Source organism: Symphalangus syndactylus, chromosome 10 (genome assembly GCF_028878055.3).
Source record: "Symphalangus syndactylus isolate Jambi chromosome 10, NHGRI_mSymSyn1-v2.1_pri, whole genome shotgun sequence".
Taxonomy (NCBI): Eukaryota; Metazoa; Chordata; class Mammalia; order Primates; family Hylobatidae; genus Symphalangus; species Symphalangus syndactylus.
Genome location: NC_072432.2, coordinates 11,756,575 through 11,774,660, shown reverse-complemented (window position 1 = coordinate 11,774,660; position 18,086 = coordinate 11,756,575). Strand labels below are relative to the sequence as shown.

Genomic DNA, 18,086 nt, shown 5'->3' with positions numbered 1-18,086 from the left:
TTTGAGACAGAGTCTCGCTCTGTCACCCAGGCTGTAGTGCAGTGGCGCAATCTCGGCTCACTGCAAGCTCCACCTCCCGGGTTCACGCCATTCTCCTGCCTCAGCCTGCGGAGTAGCTGGGACTACAGGCGCCTGCCACCGCGCCCAGCTAATTTTTTGTATTTTTAGTAGAGACGGGGTTTCACCGTGGTCTCGATCCCCTGACCTCGTGATCCGCCCGCCTCGGCCTCCCAAAGTGCTGGGATTACAGGCGTGAGCCACTGCGCCTGGCCCTTCAAGATGTTTTTTGTAAGTTTCATGGTAACCACAAAAATGCAAGAAATCAAAACATACCACTAGAAAAAAAATACAAAGGAATATAGCAAAAAAAAGAACAAAGGATTTACAAAACAACTAGAAAACAATTAACAAAATGCAATTAGTAAGTTCTTACCTATCAATACTTACCTTGAATATAAATTGATTAAATTCTCCAACAAAAACCATAGAGTAGCTGAGTAATTTTTTAAAACAAACCAATTATGTGCTGTCTACAAGAGACTCACTTCACCTGTAAGGACACATGCATGCAAAGTGATTTCATGGAAAAAGATATTCCATGCAAATTAAACCCAAAAGAGAGAAGGAATAGCTATATTTATATCAGATAAAATAGAATTTAAGTCAAAATTGTACAAAGAAATCAAGAAGGTCATTATGCAAATGATAAAAGAGTCAATTCAGCCACAGGATATAACAAATATATATATATAAACACACCCAGTCCCAATGTTGGAGCACCTAAATATATAAAGCAAGTATTAACAGATCTTAAGGGAGATAAATTTCAATACAGTAGTAGTAGAGGAAAATACCCCGCTGACAGCAATGGAAAGAAAGAAAATAAATCAAGAAACATTGAATTTAAAGTACACTCTAGAACAAATGGACCTAACAGACATACAGAAAACATTCCATTCAACAGCTACATAATACACATTCTTCTCAACTGCACATGGAACATTCTCTGGGATAGATTATATGTTAGGCCACAAAACAAATCTTAACAAATTTAGGAAGAAGGATATGAACAGACACTTCTCAAAAGAAGACATTTATGCAGCCAAAAAACACATGAAAAAATGCTCATCATCACTGGCCATCAGAGAAATGCAAATCAAAACCACAATGAGATACCATCTCACACCAGTTAGAATGGCCATCATTAAAAAGTCAGGAAACAACAGGTGCTGGAGAGGATGTGGAGAAATAGGAACACTTACATTGTTGGTGGGACTGTAAAGTAGTTCAACCATTGTGGAAGTCAGTGTGGCGATTCCTCAGGGATCTAGAACTAGAAACACCATTTGACCCAGCCATCCCTTTACTGGGTATATACCCAAAGGATTATAAAACATGCTGCTATAAAGACACATGCACACGTATGTTTATTGCGGCACTATTCACAATAGCAAAGACTTGGAACCAACCCAAATGTCCAACAACGATAGACTGGATTAAGAAAATGTGGCACATATACACCACGGAATACTATGCAGCCATAAAGAATGATGAGGTCATGTCCTTTGTAGAGACATGGATGAAACTGGAAATCATCATTCTCAGTAAACTATCGCAAGGACAAAAAACCAAACACCACATATTCTTACTCATAGGTGGGAATTGAACAATGAGAACACATGGACACAGGAAGGGGAACATCACACTCTTGGGACTGTTTTGAGGTTGGGGTGGGGGGAGGGACAGCATTAGGAGATATACCTAATGGTAAATGACGACTTAATGGATACAGCACACCAACATGGCACATGTATAAATTATGTAACAAACTTGCACATTGTGCACATGTACCCTAAAACTTAAAGTATAATAATAAAATAAAATAAAATAAAGAAAAAAAAAGAAATTCAAATTGTAGCAGTCTCTCCAGTCGGTTTTTATGTACATTTGCAAGTGAGAATCAGTGAATTAGATTAACTGCAATTCAAAATAATATATGCTTACAATACTCTTGAATTTCAAACAGATTTATATGTGAGAAAAATAAAAACACTGTGAGAGTTATTTCCCTTATGGCTTGCTATGGTCATCACGGTTCTCAGAATTTTAGTATTGTTTCCAAGGCCAGTTTGTGTTAACAATCAATCTGGTACTATTTCATTCCATAAAGTGTTATGCAGTTTTATACTGAATTTGCAAAGTTGTCTCAGCAGTTTTAACCACTCTAGAAAGCAATTATAGATTCCTCTGTTTGCAGAGTGCCCTTTGAAAACTAAAGCATTTCACTATAATCAGAGGTTTCTGCTACAAGTACCTTTCTAAATACACTCAATTCCCCTGTAAGTCTGGCCTTTAGGTTTTTCTGATGTTGTCAGCATGTGTAACAGGCACTATGTTTTACTTATCCTTAACAAGAGCAATAAATATTTCATTCATTTAAAAAAAAAAAAGCAGATTGAAATCATATCAACTATCTTTTATGACCACAATGGTATAAAACTAGAAATTAGTAACAGGAGAAGCTTTGGAAAATTCACAAATACATGGAAATTAAACAACATGCTCCTGAAGAACAAATGGATCAATGAAAAAAAATTTTTTAATTTTTTAATTTTTTGAGAAAAATGAAAATTGAAATACAATATACCAAAACTTATATAATACAACAGAAGCAACCCTAAGAGGGAAGTTTATAGCAATAAATGTCTATGTGAAAACAGAATAATGATCTCAAATAAACAACTCACCTCAATGAACTAAAAAAACAAAAACAGAAACAGGAATAAGACCAGCAAAACTATGGGTTGGCTTTCTCAAAAGAGAAACACAAATCAACAAACCTTTAGTTAGGCTAAGAAAAAAAGAGAAAAAACAAAATCAGAAAAAAAGGAAGACATTACAACAGAAATACAAAAGATCACAAGAGACTATTATGAACAATTATACACTAACAAGTTGGATAACTTAGAAAAAAAAGCCCAGGAACTACTGGCTTCACTGCGGAATACTACCAAATCTTTAAAAATATTAATTCTTCTCAAACTCTTCCAAAAATTGAAGAGGAGGGAATACGTCCAAACTCATTTTACAAGAGTAACATTATCCCAGTACCAGAGCCAGACAAAGACACCACAAAAAATTAAAAACTACACGCCAATGTATCTGAACATACGTACAAAAATTCTCAACAAAATCAAATTCAACAGCAAATTAAAATCATTCACTATGATCAAGTGAGATTCATTCCATGTGTGTAAGGATGGTTCAACATAAGCTAATGAATCAATGAAATTAATCATTTCAATAGACGCATAAAAAATTGACAAAATTCATTCTTTAATGATAAAAAATGTTCAACAAATTAGTTACAGAAGGAATGTACACAACGAAGTTCATATATGGAAAAACCCACAGCTAACATCATCCCTGATGGGGGAAAGTTGAAAGCTTTTCCTCTAAGATTTGGAACAAGTCAAGAACAAGCCCTGTTCTGCTCAGCATAGTACTGGAAGTCCTAGCCAGAGCAAGTACGCAAGGGAAAGAAATAACAGTCATCCAAAATGGAAAAGAAGTTAAATTGTACCTATTTTCAGATCAGCACGATCTTATATATAGAAAACTCTAAAGACTTCACCTAAAAACTATTAGAACCAATTAATAAATGATTTCAATAAAGTTGCAGGACACAAAACCAACATGAAGCTATGGGGGAAGAAATTTCTAGAAACAAAAACTAAAATATTTTAAAGCAAAGTGAATAATCTGAAAAGAGAATTAACAAATTGGAGAGTTTCTCTGAAGAAATTTTGCAGAAGATAATCCAGAGAGTTAAAGAGGATGAAAATGTGAAAAAGAGAACAAGTGTCACGTAAAATAAGTAAAGCATTAATCTAATCATAGTTCTAAAAGAAAAGAGAATTGAACAGTCAACAGGAGGAAAAGAGAGAAAATATCACAGAGGTATTTAAAAAGACTGTCTCTGAATTTTTTGTCATGATGATAGACGTCAATCTACAGATTCAGTACGTCTGACAAATCCTAATAATTACAAAAGGAAATATAATCTAGTATACCAGAGGACAAAGATATAGATTAACAGAATTTGATATACTCAGTATGAGTATTATAATTTCTAGTGTAAGCAGTAAGTGAATAGAAATATATGACTTTCTAACTACCGGAGGGGAAAAAAAGTAGAATGAAAAAAACTAATTCTTCCCCTTAAACATAACAAAAAGGACAAAGGAATTTCAGGACAATTAAAGAGCATAAAATTAGATGGTAGAAGTAAATATTAGTACATTAAATATAAATGAATTAAATATCTATTACCTGCTCACTCTGCCTCCATCCTGTCCTACTCCTGATACTATAACGTATCCAGGAACAGAAAAAGTCTAGCTTTTCTCTTTTACCTCCCCTTCCTTTAGGACTAGGATTTCACCTGCATCTAATCTTCTGCCTTCCCAACTGCACTGCATGGGGCAGTCTTAATGGCAAATAAGATTCAGACTGAGGCATCAGCTTACCTATAAAAACACTCAGTCAAAAGATCTGTAGAAGATATTATATTCCACCATACATAGTAAATGTTCAGAAAACATTATCTGTTGTCTCTTTATTATTATTTCCTAACAGGCCCCTAGCCCTCAAGTGCACAGCTTGGAGTTGTTGCTATTGCTGTTTCTGTGGCATTTTCCATGTTTAATCATCACATTTTCCCAATGATGTTATAAGCCCTCAAAGGCAAAGACAACAGTAGCACCAACAATAATAAACTAACACTGCTGAGCAGTTCTGTAATACGTATGCATACATACCTTCACACCTGGGTCTTCCTTGCCCTTTTGTCCACCTGACACATATCCTTAAAGAGTCAGCTTGTGCTTCACCTGCTCTTAAAACTCTTTTCGGCCGGGCGCGGTGGCTCACGTCTGTAATCCCAGCACTTTGGGAGGCCGAGGCGGGCGGATCACGAGGTCAGGAAATCGAGATCATCCTGGCGAACAAGGTGAAACCCCGTCCCTACTCAAAATACAAAAAAAAAAAAAAAATTAGCCGGGTGTGGTGGCAGGTGCCTGTAGTCCCAGCTACTCGGGAGGCTGAGGCAGGAGAATGGCGCGAACCCGGCGTGGGGTGGGGCGGAGCTTGCAGTGAGCCGAGATCACGCCACTGCACTCCAGCCTGGGAGACAGCGAGACTCCGTCTCAAAACAAAACAAAACAAAACAAAAACTCTTTTCTAGGCTGACTAGGGGAGGACTTGTCACACCTTATTGTGTTTGCTTTTTTACAGATGTCATTTTCCACTATAAACTCCTCAAAGATAGAAACCGTGTCTCATACAGGTATAAGTCTACTCTGCTCAGAATATCATCTCAAATAAATGAGTGAATTGACTGTATACTTACAATGCTCACAGCAACCTGCAAAGTAATTCATTCTTTCTTAGTTCAGTTTTGCTGAGGTACAAGGCTTAGAAAATAAATGACTTGCTCAAGGTCACACTCACACTCTATTACCTGCTCACTCTGCCTCCATCCTGTGCTACTCCTGATACTATAACGTATCCAAGAACAGAAAAAGTCTAGCTTTTCTCTTTTACCTCCCCTTCCTTTAGGACTAGGATTTCACCTGTATCTAATCTCCTGCCTTCCCAACTGCACTGCATGGGGCAGTCTTAATGGCAAATAAGATTCAGACTGAGGAATCAGCTTACCTATAAAAACACTCAGTCAAAAGATCTGTCGAAGATATTATATTCCACCATACATAGTAAATGTTCAGAAAACATTATCTGTTGTCTCTTTATTTTGTTTCTTTGTTTATTTGGTTATTACCAAATTCTCACTCTTCCCACTCTGCCACATTACCTCCTCAAACTGCCCGTGTCTTTACAAAATTCCCTGAGACTTTGCTGATTTTTGCTTATTGTGCATCAAATGAAGTCGTTTGACATGTCCTGCATTCTGTAGGTGATGACTTGACTACCCAGAGAAGTGTCACATTCACCTGAGGTCCCAGAGCTGGCCCCTGGCAAACGGGAAATTGACATCCCAGTCCCAGTTCCCAAGCATTCACTTCACATCACCACGCTTGTAGGAACCAGTGTACGTACAGGCCCTGGGCTGCGTACAGTTATAGAGCTCAGCTCCCGTGATGACTATGAGCAACTACTGTCAATTCCAGCACTGGATCTTCCAGCAGTGACTCTTCCTAGCTTTCAAGTGGTTTGAGTTTAGCAGAAAAAAAAAAAAAAAAAAAAAAAAAAAACACTTAAAATGTGTGCTATGTAGCATTTTTCCCCTGCCTTTGGCATTTAAAATTTTCCATGTATTTAAGCGTAATTCAATATGTGCATAAACACAAATTATCTCATCAAAATGAAGGCAGTAAGATCAGCTGTTTATTTCCAAGACTTTTTGCCAAAACCTCTCTTTACTCTCTCCAGAGAGCCAGAACTAGGCTGCCTGTTGAATATTTAGCATTCGGGTGACACTTTTCAAACCTAGCATTCATTTTTAATGAATTATTGCACCTATAAGCCTAAACTGAGAGGTTGTGGAACACAGCTCTATTCTAAAAATAAAAGACAGGTAATAGAAACATAATACATCCAAGTAGTAGGAATCTGTGTTAGTTTGGGAGATATTTTATACGTTATTAGTTTTATAATAATTTTAAAACCTCAGGTAAATAAAAGATTTCTGTAAAATAAAGTTTATCGTTAATATGCCAACTGATCTCAATCCATTCATTCAAAATTACCAGGTTCTTTGCACATCCAACAATTAAAGATGAGAAGAACTACATATCTCTTCACCCATTACTGCAATACTAAGAGATATGTGATTTAGACAGCTAGACAGCAAACCCCAGACCAAATTCTGCCACGCAAAGAAATATTTATTAGCAAACAGGCACAAAGCCATTTCTATGAGTTTAATACAGTACCAGGGTTCAGACATTTCCATGAAATATTAACTCTAAACAAACATAACAGCATTCTAGCAGTAGTCTTCAGCTAACGTGCTAATGGGATTAAGTTGCTAGAACCCTCTGTTAGTATGTGGACACAAGACAGATTGGCATACCTGGTTTAGGCATCACTCCAAACAAAGTTTCTAATCCAGGATTACTAGATTCCTAAACCCTATTTATGCCAGGACAGGGGTGTCTTTAAATAGCTCTAGCCAAATCATATATCTCCAACACTCCTTAATTTTCCAGTGCAAAATAACTTCTTTTATTTATTAGGCTAATTAGGGAACCTTCTAGAACTCTCTAAAGATCATTAAGGCCTTATAGTAGTCCTTCAAACACTACCAACCACTCCTAAAAGATGTGTGTCCAGTTAAAGTATTTTAAATTTTAGCTGCAACCTTATAGAGGATTAAGAATACACACACACACATGCACACACACACACACACACACCTGTCTATACTAGAATATTTAAAAGTAAGTTATAGACAATATAATAGCTAGATAAAACAAAAGAATAAGGTATATGGGTTTTATAAAGACACACAGTATAATGATGGTGTCTCTGGACTCTTCCATAAAACAAAGGCATATTTTTTAAACTTTAGTGTGGTTCTTAATTACACAGAAAATCACAGCTTAGTCCATAATTAAATCCAAAGAAAGTGAGGCCCAGATAAATGGCATGGCTTGCTGTAGGTTGTCCTGATAATTAATGGCGGCGTCAAAGCTGACACAAATCTTTAATCTTTTCCATGCTGCTGTGGGGCCCACAGGGAATAGATGTCTACAAATAAAAAAAGGTTTTCTAAATATAAAAATCATCCATAATTCTTTGTAGAAACTGTGAAAAAGAAAATATAAATGTAAATAATAAAATGTTAGTAATAATTCTAGCAGCACTCAGATACAGCCACCATTGGTGTATTTTTCTAGATACTGAGGTGACCTTGTAATTTTGGTTTACAAAATTTACATACCTCATGCGTGGTTTTGTGAACTGCTTTTATTTCATTTGGTTTTATATTGGAATCAATTCACCATGACATTTAATAGCCTTCAAAACAGGATTTTTGTAATGGCTGCATGTTAGTCCATCATATTAACATTTACTTATACAGTCCTCTATTTTGGATGTAACAGTTACTATTTCTGAAGATTTGTTTTTTTTTTTTTTTTTTTTTTTTTTATTAAAATTTTAAACTTTATTAGCATGGGGTTATCTATATTATTATTTTCTTGATATGCTCTGCATTAAAAGTTAATCATATTTTCTCATTAATATTATATTAGTCTGCTAGAGCTGCCATAACAAAATACCACACACTGGGTGGCTTAAACAGCAGAAATGTATTTGCTCACAGTTTCAGAGGGTAGAAGTTCAAGATCAAGGTGTTGGCAGCTTTGGTTTCTCCTGAGGCCTCTCTCCTTGGGTCGTATATGGGCTTTTGTTGTATCCTCACGTGGCCTTTTCTCTGTGCACGTGCATTTCTAGTGTCTCTTTCTCTGATAGGGACACCCATCCCATTGGATTACAGCCCATCATTATGACTCAATTAATCTTAATTACCTCTTGAAGGGTTCCATCTCCAAATTACAGCTGTACTGGGAGTTAGAGCTTCAACATATGAATTTTGGGAGGACACAGCTTAGTTCCTAATGAATATTTTGGTTATCTTTTTTCCCCTTTCTTCAAAATTACCAGAACTTTCTTCTTTTTATATTGTTATTTTTTCCAGAGAATGAGCTCTTGGTCCCAGAGAGTCCCAAGCATCCTTTTATCATTTGTGTAGTCCTGCTTTGGCTCTTAATTCCTACTTAGTGGGGTTGGTAAATAAAACCAAGAGACAACACATGGAAGAGCGAGAAGTGTCCTTGGGAAGCCAAGCATGGTACTTCTTTAACAGAGGATGATTCAGGAGAGTGAGTTAGTCCTTCCCAGAAAATGTTTGAGAGCACAGACTCTGGAATCAGGCTGCCTGAATTCAACTCCAGATACGCCACTTACTATCAGGTTGGTGCAAAAGCAATTGCTGTTTTGCCATTACTTTCTTTTTTTTTTTTTTTGTATTACTAATTTTTTTTTTTTTTTTTTATTATACTTTAGGGTTTTAGGGTACATGTGCACAATGTGCAGGTTTGTTACATATGTATCCATGTGCCATGTTGATTTCCTGCACCCATTAATTCGTCATTTAGCATTAGATGTATCACCTAATGCTGTCCCTCCCCCCTGCCCCCACCCCACAACAGTCCCCGGAGTGTGATGTTCCCCTTCCTGTGTCCATGAGTTCTCATTGTTCAATTCCCACCTATGAGTGAGAACATGTGGTGTTTGGTTTTTTGTCCTTGCGATAGTTTACTGAGAATGATGTTTTCCAGTTTCATCCATGTCCCTACAAAGGACACGAACTCATCATTTTTTATGGCTGCATAGTATTCCATGGTGTATATGTGCCACATTTTCTTAATCCAGTCTATCGTTGTTGGACATTTGGGTTGGTTCCAACTCTTTGCTATTGTGAATAGTGCCGCAATAAACATACGTGTGCATGTGTCTTTATAGCAGCATGATTTATAGTCCTTTGGGTATATACCCAGTAATGGGATGGCTGGGTCAAATGGTATTTCTAGTTCTAGATCCCTGAGGAATCGCCACACTGACTTCCACAATGGTTGAACTAGTTTACAGTCCCACCAACAGTGTAAAAGTGTTCCTATTTCTCCACATCCTCTCCAGCACCTGTTGTTTCCTGATTTTTTAATGATGGCCATTCTAACTGGTGTGAGATGGTATCTCACTGTGGTTTTGATTTGCATTTCTCTGATGGCCAGTGATGAGGAGCATTTCTTCATGTGTTTTTTGGCTGCATAAATGTCTTCTTTTGAGAAGTGTCTGTTCATGTCCTCTGCCCACTTTTTGATGGGGTTGTTTGTTTTTTTCTTGTAAATTTGTTTGAGTTCATTGTAGATTCTGGATATTAGCCCTTTGTCAGATGAGTAGGTTGCAAAAATTTTCTCCCATTGTGTAGGTTGCCTGTTCACTCTGATGATAGTTTCTTTTGCTGTGCAGAAGCTCTTTAGTTTAATGAGATCCCATTTGTCGATTTTGGCTTTTGTTGCCATTGCTTTTGGTGTTTTAGACATGAAGTCCTTGCCCACGCCTATGTCCTGAATGGTATTGCCTAGGTTTTCTTGTAGGATTTTAATGGTTTTAGGTCTAACATATAAGTCCTTAATCCATCTTGAATTAATTTTTGTATAAGGTGTAAGGAAGGGATCCAGTTGCAGCTTTCTATATATGGCTAGCCAGTTTTCCCAGCACCATTTATTAAATAGGGAATCCTTTCCCCATTTCTTGTTTTTGTCAGGTTTGTCAAAGATCAGATAGTTGTAGCTATGCGGCAGATTTGTTTTTTATAATCTCTCTAAGATGAATATTTTTCTCCTAGAATGTAAACACTATAAAGCCAGAGAGTTTGTCTTACTGATCACAATACCCTCAATCCCCCAAAAGTGTCTGACACATAGTTGGCACTCAACAGGGATGGATGGATGGATGGATGGATGGATGGATGGATGGATGGAAATGTATATTTGTATTTACCTCTGATAATTTCTCAAAAGTCTTCTTAGTTTGAGCACTAGCATTGATTCCCTAGTTATGCTTGCTACACAGAATACAGGGCATCTATTTATCTGAAAATATTCATTATCCCATATTGTGCTAGAGCCATATTCATTCTTTATCTGACATATCTGAAATTAGTTGTTATTTATCTGAAATTCAAATTTAATTTGATGTACCACATTTTAATTTGATAAATCAGACAAACCTAGTTCTTAACATACCACCTTCACAAGACAGCCTGGCTAGAACGCTCCACCGGTCTCTGAGCAAAGCTTAATCCCCTTAAAGAGTCTAAACCCATTAACCTACAGCAGCCAAACTGAGTGCTGTAAACAACCTCTATCTTTTGAGCTCCTGATCTTCTCCATTAGTCAAGACAAATTCGAAAAACAATCAGAAAGAGAACAACCCATCATGACAATGGAAGAACCAGGCCGTGATCTTTCCAAGCACAAACTGCAGCATTTTAGCATCTTCCCAGCACTGCTTCCCTGTCTATCCCTACCTGTCCTCCCCTGCCTCTGACATTAGTCATCATGATGCCTTCCTGCTTCTCCAAGGGACTCATGATCTGATCCTTGCCTCCCCATCCAACCACCTGCCTGCCCGTCTCCCTCTCTACACTCCAGCCAGCTTGCATGTCTTTTCGTTCCTCCCCTGCACCAGGCTCCTTCTTGCCACAGGATCTTTGCACATGCTCTGGCTTCTGCCTGGAAAGCCTTATCTTGCTCCTCCTCCCTCCTCCTATTCCTTGGTTAACTCTTAGTCATCCATCATCGCAGCTCCAAAGTCACTTCCCTAGGGAAGCTGTCCCTTTTTGCAGGCTGGTCAGCTTCCTCGGATCTAAGCTGTTAAAAGTTCTGTGTATTTTCCCTTCTCTACACTTATCATAGTTGACATTTTATTTTTGCTCTGGGATTATCTGACTAATGTGCTAGAATCAAAACTCCACAAGGGCCAGAACACCGTGGCTCTTTTTGTTATCACTATGTTCCCAGCACCCAGCAAAAGAAAAATAAAAAACTGGACCCTCATTGTCACCAAATGGTGATACTCTAATTCTCTCATTCCTTCCAAATGTATCAGCTGAATTTTTCAATAAAGAAGACATTTCCCTTATCAGCTCTTTAGTAACTGTGAGGTACAGTTTATGCAAGAAAAACAGAATAAATGCTTGAATTTTCCCCTTTTATTTACCAGTTTTCAGAATAATCAGAGGTGACAGACTCCTCCAAAGATAACAAATGAGTTTGGTTTTACCGTTTTGAGTATTATGAATTCATGGATGTATACATGTTGATGTGTTTCAGTCCACTAAAGTCATTATTCTTTGGGATGCTCAAATTGTCTCATTGTTGGCCAGTAGAAGCCTGGTCCCTTTTGCCATGACTCCAGTTGTCTTTAATAGCTGTCCGGTTTGTATGACAAGATATTCTTGGATCCCCTTGTACAGCTCCTGACACCAATCTGGATCAGCTATTTCTTCAAGAAGGCCTGGTTCCTTATACATTCTTATTCACCTGTGGTTTCAATTCCCCAGCCTCTAAAAGAAACACTACAAATAGAAATTCTGTTCTGATTTTTCTCCTGTACAGCGGACCTGTATACCTAACAGATGACTGGGCATTGCCATCTCTGCCCACAACACACATCCTGAATTTGACTTGTTTGCACATGAAGTCATCATCCGTTCCCAAGATGGGCTTCCTTGGGGAAGCCTTCCTTGGGGATCAGTACTTGGAGTCGGGTCAGGGCAAGATACTGTTAGTAACATGTGGAATTCAGCCACACCATCATGAGAAGGTCCTCTCTGTGTGTTCTGGCTAAACCAGCCTTCTACCAGGTTAGCACAATTCTGGGCTTTGCAACATTCATGACCTGTTTGAGGACACTGAAGCAGATGCTCAGCCACATCCCTTAATTTGCATGAGCCTGTGGGAAAAATATTTTTAAGAAGTCTGGCTGTCCGAGTAGGCCAAAGGAGAAGATGGAAGAGAAGGTGGTTTCCTGAAAGCATGAAACTGTGACTGTTCATATTTTGACACCGTCCCAGGAAGAAGAGGCTGAGGTAGGAAAGTACAGTCAGCTCTGGGAGTTTCCTCTGGAGAAGCTGGCTATGAAACGTGGAAGAAGCTCCCCAGCTGCAGTAGAAGGCAGGAGAAGGTTTCAGGCTTTCCAGGTGGGCATAGAATGGGCAGCAGCACAGTCATAACCTGGAGTGGCAGAGGTGCCAGGGAAGAGGGCAGACGCCATGCGTGACATAGCAGGGGGATCACACCACATCGACTGTTCATGAGACCACCTTTCACCGCCCAGGCGACTCAAGGAGATAACTGGATGGGTGGTTCCAGGAAAAGAATGGACATCCTGCTAGGCCATCATATGTTGTCTCGGAGCACTGAGGTTTGATAAATGTGGTGAATTTGGAAGCACTCACAGCTGAGTCCCGGGACACAGTGGGCACAAAAGCAACACCATTTTCGCATTGCCCAAGCCAGCCCCTGCCCACAGCAGCTCCACTTCCCAGAGCCACACCCAATCAATGGCCAACTTATGATTCTAATCTTGAATATCTATAGAGGTCTTTTCCTTCTCCATCACTAAGCTCTCTCCTTTAAGTAAAAATTTTTCTCCTGGAGGAATGCCTCTCGGCTGATGCTTCTGCAAATCACCTCGCTTCCCTTCAAGCCCTCCTCTGTTACAGACTACTCCAAATTTTTTTGTTGTTTTTTTGTTTTTAACTTTTGCCTACCTTGTCGGCTCATGCCTGTAATCCCAGCACTTTGGGAAGCCGAGGTGGATGGATCACCTGAGATCAGGGGCTCTAGACCAGCCTGGCCAACATGGTGAAACCCTAGCTTTACTAAAAATTCAAAAATTAGCCGGGTGTGGTGGTGGGTGCCTGTAATCCCAGCTACTCAGGAGGCTGAGGCAGGAGAATCGCTTGAACCCAGGAGGCGGAGGTTGCAGTGAGCCAAGATCGAGCCACCGCACTCCAGCCTGGGTGACAGAGTGAAACTCCATCTTAAAAAAAAAAATGCCTACCTAAATATAAAGTAAAACTTTGAGCTCACTCTGAAATATATTCATATTTACTTACAAGTGGAAAATGCCCTACTGAACCAAAAATTATGTGTATTTTAGAAGATACACAAAAGAAAAAGTTAAAAGAAAATGAGAAAAATAAATAGATGTGATAATACTTTATTTCATTACTCCAATTAATAGTCTTACCAATCTCACCTGAAGACTGCCTGCAAAGTTCTTGAAGGAGCTTGGGATTGTAGGTGCTTTTGATGTTTTATTCAGACTGGACTAGATGATTTAACCCTGAAAGTGCATCTTATGTATCTAAAAAAGACTTTCCTTAGGGCTAAACATAACAGAAAAGTGATGAATGAAGGAATCTGTCCAACATGTCATCTTTGATTGAAGATAAATACATTCATCTTATGGTTCTAACTCTATTAAATTGAGTCTGTTTAATATACCCTGTCTGCAGCTAAACTAATTATTTCAGGCTGGATTTTCCATTTCTTACCTAAGCCCTAGGATAAAACACAGAGTTGAATGGTCACATAATCACCAGCTGCTGCTCAAGTGGTGATTTGTCAACTCAAATATGGATCTCAAAGAAGAGAAGCAAATAACAACAGAGCTACTTCTTGCGCTGGGGCCCTGGTTGCAGGACGGCGTCCCACCAGGCTACAGCTCTTAAATGGCAGAGCTGCTGCTGACACCTCTGTCGTTCTTGCAAGATCAAATACCAGCTGCGTTGACTTCAAATCTGGCTTAAACATAGGCCTAGCAGGCATAGTCGTCTCATCAAAACAAATTAGCCTAAAAAATAGCATTCTGAGAGACCAAGGGTTAGGAAAATTGTCCTGTGAGTGTTTTGAATTCTTTGTCACCCCTCATAACTGGTGCCGTTCATGAGGGAGCTTATTGGCTTGGGGGATGGCAACTTAAACAGCAAAACAGGATGTGTCACCACCAGGCCCCCTGCTCTGCTGCAATCTACGAGAATTAATCAGTCTTGGGTTTTTTTGTTGATGGTGACGGTGGTTTTTTTCCTTTCTTTCTTCCTTTTTTATGTCAGCGTCTCAGATGGGCAGACACTGAAACAGCTTCTTATTTGCATGCGGCGTGGCCTGGCGAGGGTGAACTGAGGACACGCAGAGCTCCCTCTGACTTGGCACCGGCAGGAAGTCGGCGGCAAGAAGCTACCACTTTTCAAGCCTGGGTGGCTTTTTCTTTTTTCTCTCTCTGTCATTCATTTTGGAAGAAAACATAAGTTTGATTTCAAACAGAACACAAAAACTTGGAAGGAGGGCCAAACACAGGCAGGCAGATGATTCTTGTCCCCACTTTTACTTTTTTTAAATTTAATTAGAGAGGCTGCAGAGGTGGCAGAAAGGGGCCGGAGGATGGTAGGTGCAGACTCGCTGCGGTGACAGTGCCCCAGGCACCCCCTTTCTGCACAGCGGGGCGCGGCATCCAGGGGCAGCCTCCTCTCCAGACACCTGGGCAAATCCAAATCTGTGTTTCTTTGTCATTCACCTGAGGAGAAATCCCTTATTCCAATGACCACTGCTGTATGAGCGGTGACAGGTTTGAGCAGAATGAGTCAACGCTGAAGTGATGGCTGTGCCATTTCACAGGAATTTGCTTCTTTCTTGCTGATTTTCAGATGCAGTTCGAGGCTGCCGTTTTTTCTCTGGATTTGAATCCCGTCCACAGATCACTGCTGCCTTGCAGCTGAGTATGTAATTTGCAGCCCTGCTGTCTGGGGCCCTAGATTCCATACAAGATGTGCCAGAGAAGCAAATGAGCAACTCTGCTCTGATATGGGCAGCAAAAAGGCAAGCAGGTACCAACAGAAGGACACTGAGTTTCTGGGGGTGGCATCTGGCCAAGGTTCCTGTCATCTCTCTCAGAAAAAAACACCAAATTCTTCCCCAACAGAAGCAGCAAAAACATATAATATAGGCCAGCGCAGCAGCTCACACCAGTAACTTATGCCTTGGGAGGCTGAGGGGGGAGGATCACTTGAGGCCAGGAGGTCAAGACTGCAGTGAGCCATGATTGCACTACTGCATTCCAGCCTGGGTGACAGCGAGACCCTGTCTCAAAACAAAACAAACAAACAAACAAAAAAACCATAATATAGAGTATTTATAAGTTGCCTTATTCCAAGGAACAAAAACTGGTGGGAAATTATGACAGTATAATATGGTATGTGGTAATATTTAGCTATGTCTAAAATGTCACTTTGATGAACAAGTTTTATCATTTTTATACTCATCCTAAATTATTTTTTTCCAAATCAGAGTGCAATGGCCCTTGGGAACTGGGAAAGAATGTCTTCCCAGACCCGGAGGAACCTCCAAATGACTGGATCCTAGTGATTCTACAGGTTCCTGGCTTTTCCCAGAAGTCCCTGCCCACTGAGTCGCCCTTCCTATAAATATCCCCATCCCACAAGATAATGGTCTTTTCAAATTTCATTAAGTTTTTGTCTCTTACCAAATTGCTATCTATACTTTTAACAACGTTTCCTCACCTGAAGAGCTTTACAGGGTATGCTAACCCCCTTGCCTCCTCACTAGCTAAATATCTCATCTCAGATATCCCTTGAACTTGTACCTCTGCAAAATTAAAATGACTACGTACTATGGAACGTCAGGGTTGAGTTGAAGGTCAACACCAAAATACCACATCCTTTGAAGGGCCAAGAGTATACACTAACCTATGTCGTAGGACAAATTTATAACCTAGGGATCCAGAAAAGGACCGTCATCTAAGACAGGGGCTAACCTGGCTTTCCCCTGTGTGGTTATAATACCTGGAAAAGACATGATTTGAAAGGTGAATATATTTGAATTGCTACAATAAGCCACAGTCTAACAAGGGTCCATTTCTATTGGCCATGGAGCTTCCATTTCATTAGGATTTGCCACTCTGATGATGTCCTCTTACTCAACTGACCCAAAGACTTTTAACATCGCACCTTTTTTTTCTGGGCTTTTAAAGCAAGTTTTTGAGGCCAGAGTAAATCATGATAGGCTGTACGCAAAGTCTTTACCTGGAAGGCCATCAAATGTATATTTTTATAAGATCTGTTTTATGTCTGTGCCATCAGTGTGTGCTGGCTGGAATGAATTCTCTATTTGCTTGTCACGTGGAAGTATAACCCATGACAAGCCAGCCTAGCAAAGTGGTTCAGTGTGTCAGGTTCTTTGGGACCACACAGACACTTCCAAACCTTATCCTGCATTTAGCTCTTTGACCTTAGGCAAATTACTTTATTATCTTCAGCCTCATCTCTTAATTTGTGGAATGGAGATAACAAGGCTGATAGGGTTGTTGTGAAGATTCTGTATTTAAATTGTGTAGCTGCCGTGCCTGAAACAATCAATAAATAGACGATTGAGAGAGAGAGAGAAGACAGATGGATGGATGGGCAGATGGACAAATGGATGGATGGATGGATGGATGGATGGATGGATGGATGGATGGATGAATGGATGGATGGATGGATGCATGGATGGATGGATGAATGGATGGATGGATGGATGAATGGATGGATGAACAGATGGATGGATAAGTAGATAGATGAATCGATGGATGGATGGATGGATGGATGGATGGATGGATGGATGGATGGACAGATGGATGGATAAGTAGATAGATGGATGGAGAGATAGACAAATAGATGGATAGGCATCAGCAAAAGAAGAGTCGCTACTTCTGGGATCTGATACTGAATGACTTGAGACAAATCTTGTGATCTGCCAATATCACAGGGTCATATGGAGCAACTTTGCTCAGATATTGGCAGCAAAAGGCCAGCAGGCACAAACAAAAGGACACTGACTTTCTGTGGGTGAGAAAAGGGGAAAAGAGAAAAGAAAAAAGGGGAGTGGGGCTAAACAAATTAAATGATATTTAAGATCATTTTCAATCCCCTGATTCTGAGAAAACAGGACTCTGAAGTGTTTGAGCACACTGAAGAAGGGCATTTTGTTAACTGCTGTTTATTTTTGACTGTTTAACTTTCACCACAATACACTCTTTCATCTAGATTCCTCTTTGCCTTTTTTCTCAGTCTAATTCCCTGAATAAGAGTCCTATGTGAAGACCTAGGCTTGACTAAGAAAGCTTGTCTTGCAAGCAGGCTAGTCTGTATTGCCTAGTCTCCTGAATTATCTAGAAATGGCTTTTGTCTGCTATAAGCAGAGACCCAAAGTAAGCATGGCTTCATCACATTATGGGATGACTTTCTATCACATGTCATGGTCTGAGGAGAGATGACCAGGGAGCATAGGAGGGCTCCACATTGTCAGCAGGAACCAGGTATCCTATATCATTCTGCTCCACCACCTTCGGCTGTGGGATTTTGTTCTTCAGAAGTCACCTCATAGGCACAAGATGGTTGCTGGAGCTCCAGTCATCCCACTTATTTGCAGATA

General features: G+C 39.7%; 1 protein-coding gene across 5 annotated transcripts in view; it reads right to left on the bottom strand.

Moving 5' to 3' along the window:
* Positions 1–18,086, bottom strand: part of PFKFB3 (6-phosphofructo-2-kinase/fructose-2,6-biphosphatase 3) — a 263,188-nt gene that overhangs the window by 40,573 nt on the left and 204,529 nt on the right. For 2 of the 5 annotated variants that reach the window (XM_063610048.1, XM_063610044.1), the window contains exon 16: positions 17,636–18,072. Coding sequence is in view for 2 of the 5 variants with exons in the window: in XM_063610046.1 (XP_063466116.1) it covers positions 4,981–5,025 (45 nt within the window). In the remaining 3 variants the exon portion in view is untranslated. Of the gene's footprint in view, positions 1–2,617; positions 5,026–17,635; positions 18,073–18,086 lie in introns of those variants that run through there. The other 3 variants (XR_010113795.1, XM_063610046.1, XM_063610043.1) reach the window with 3 other exon arrangements.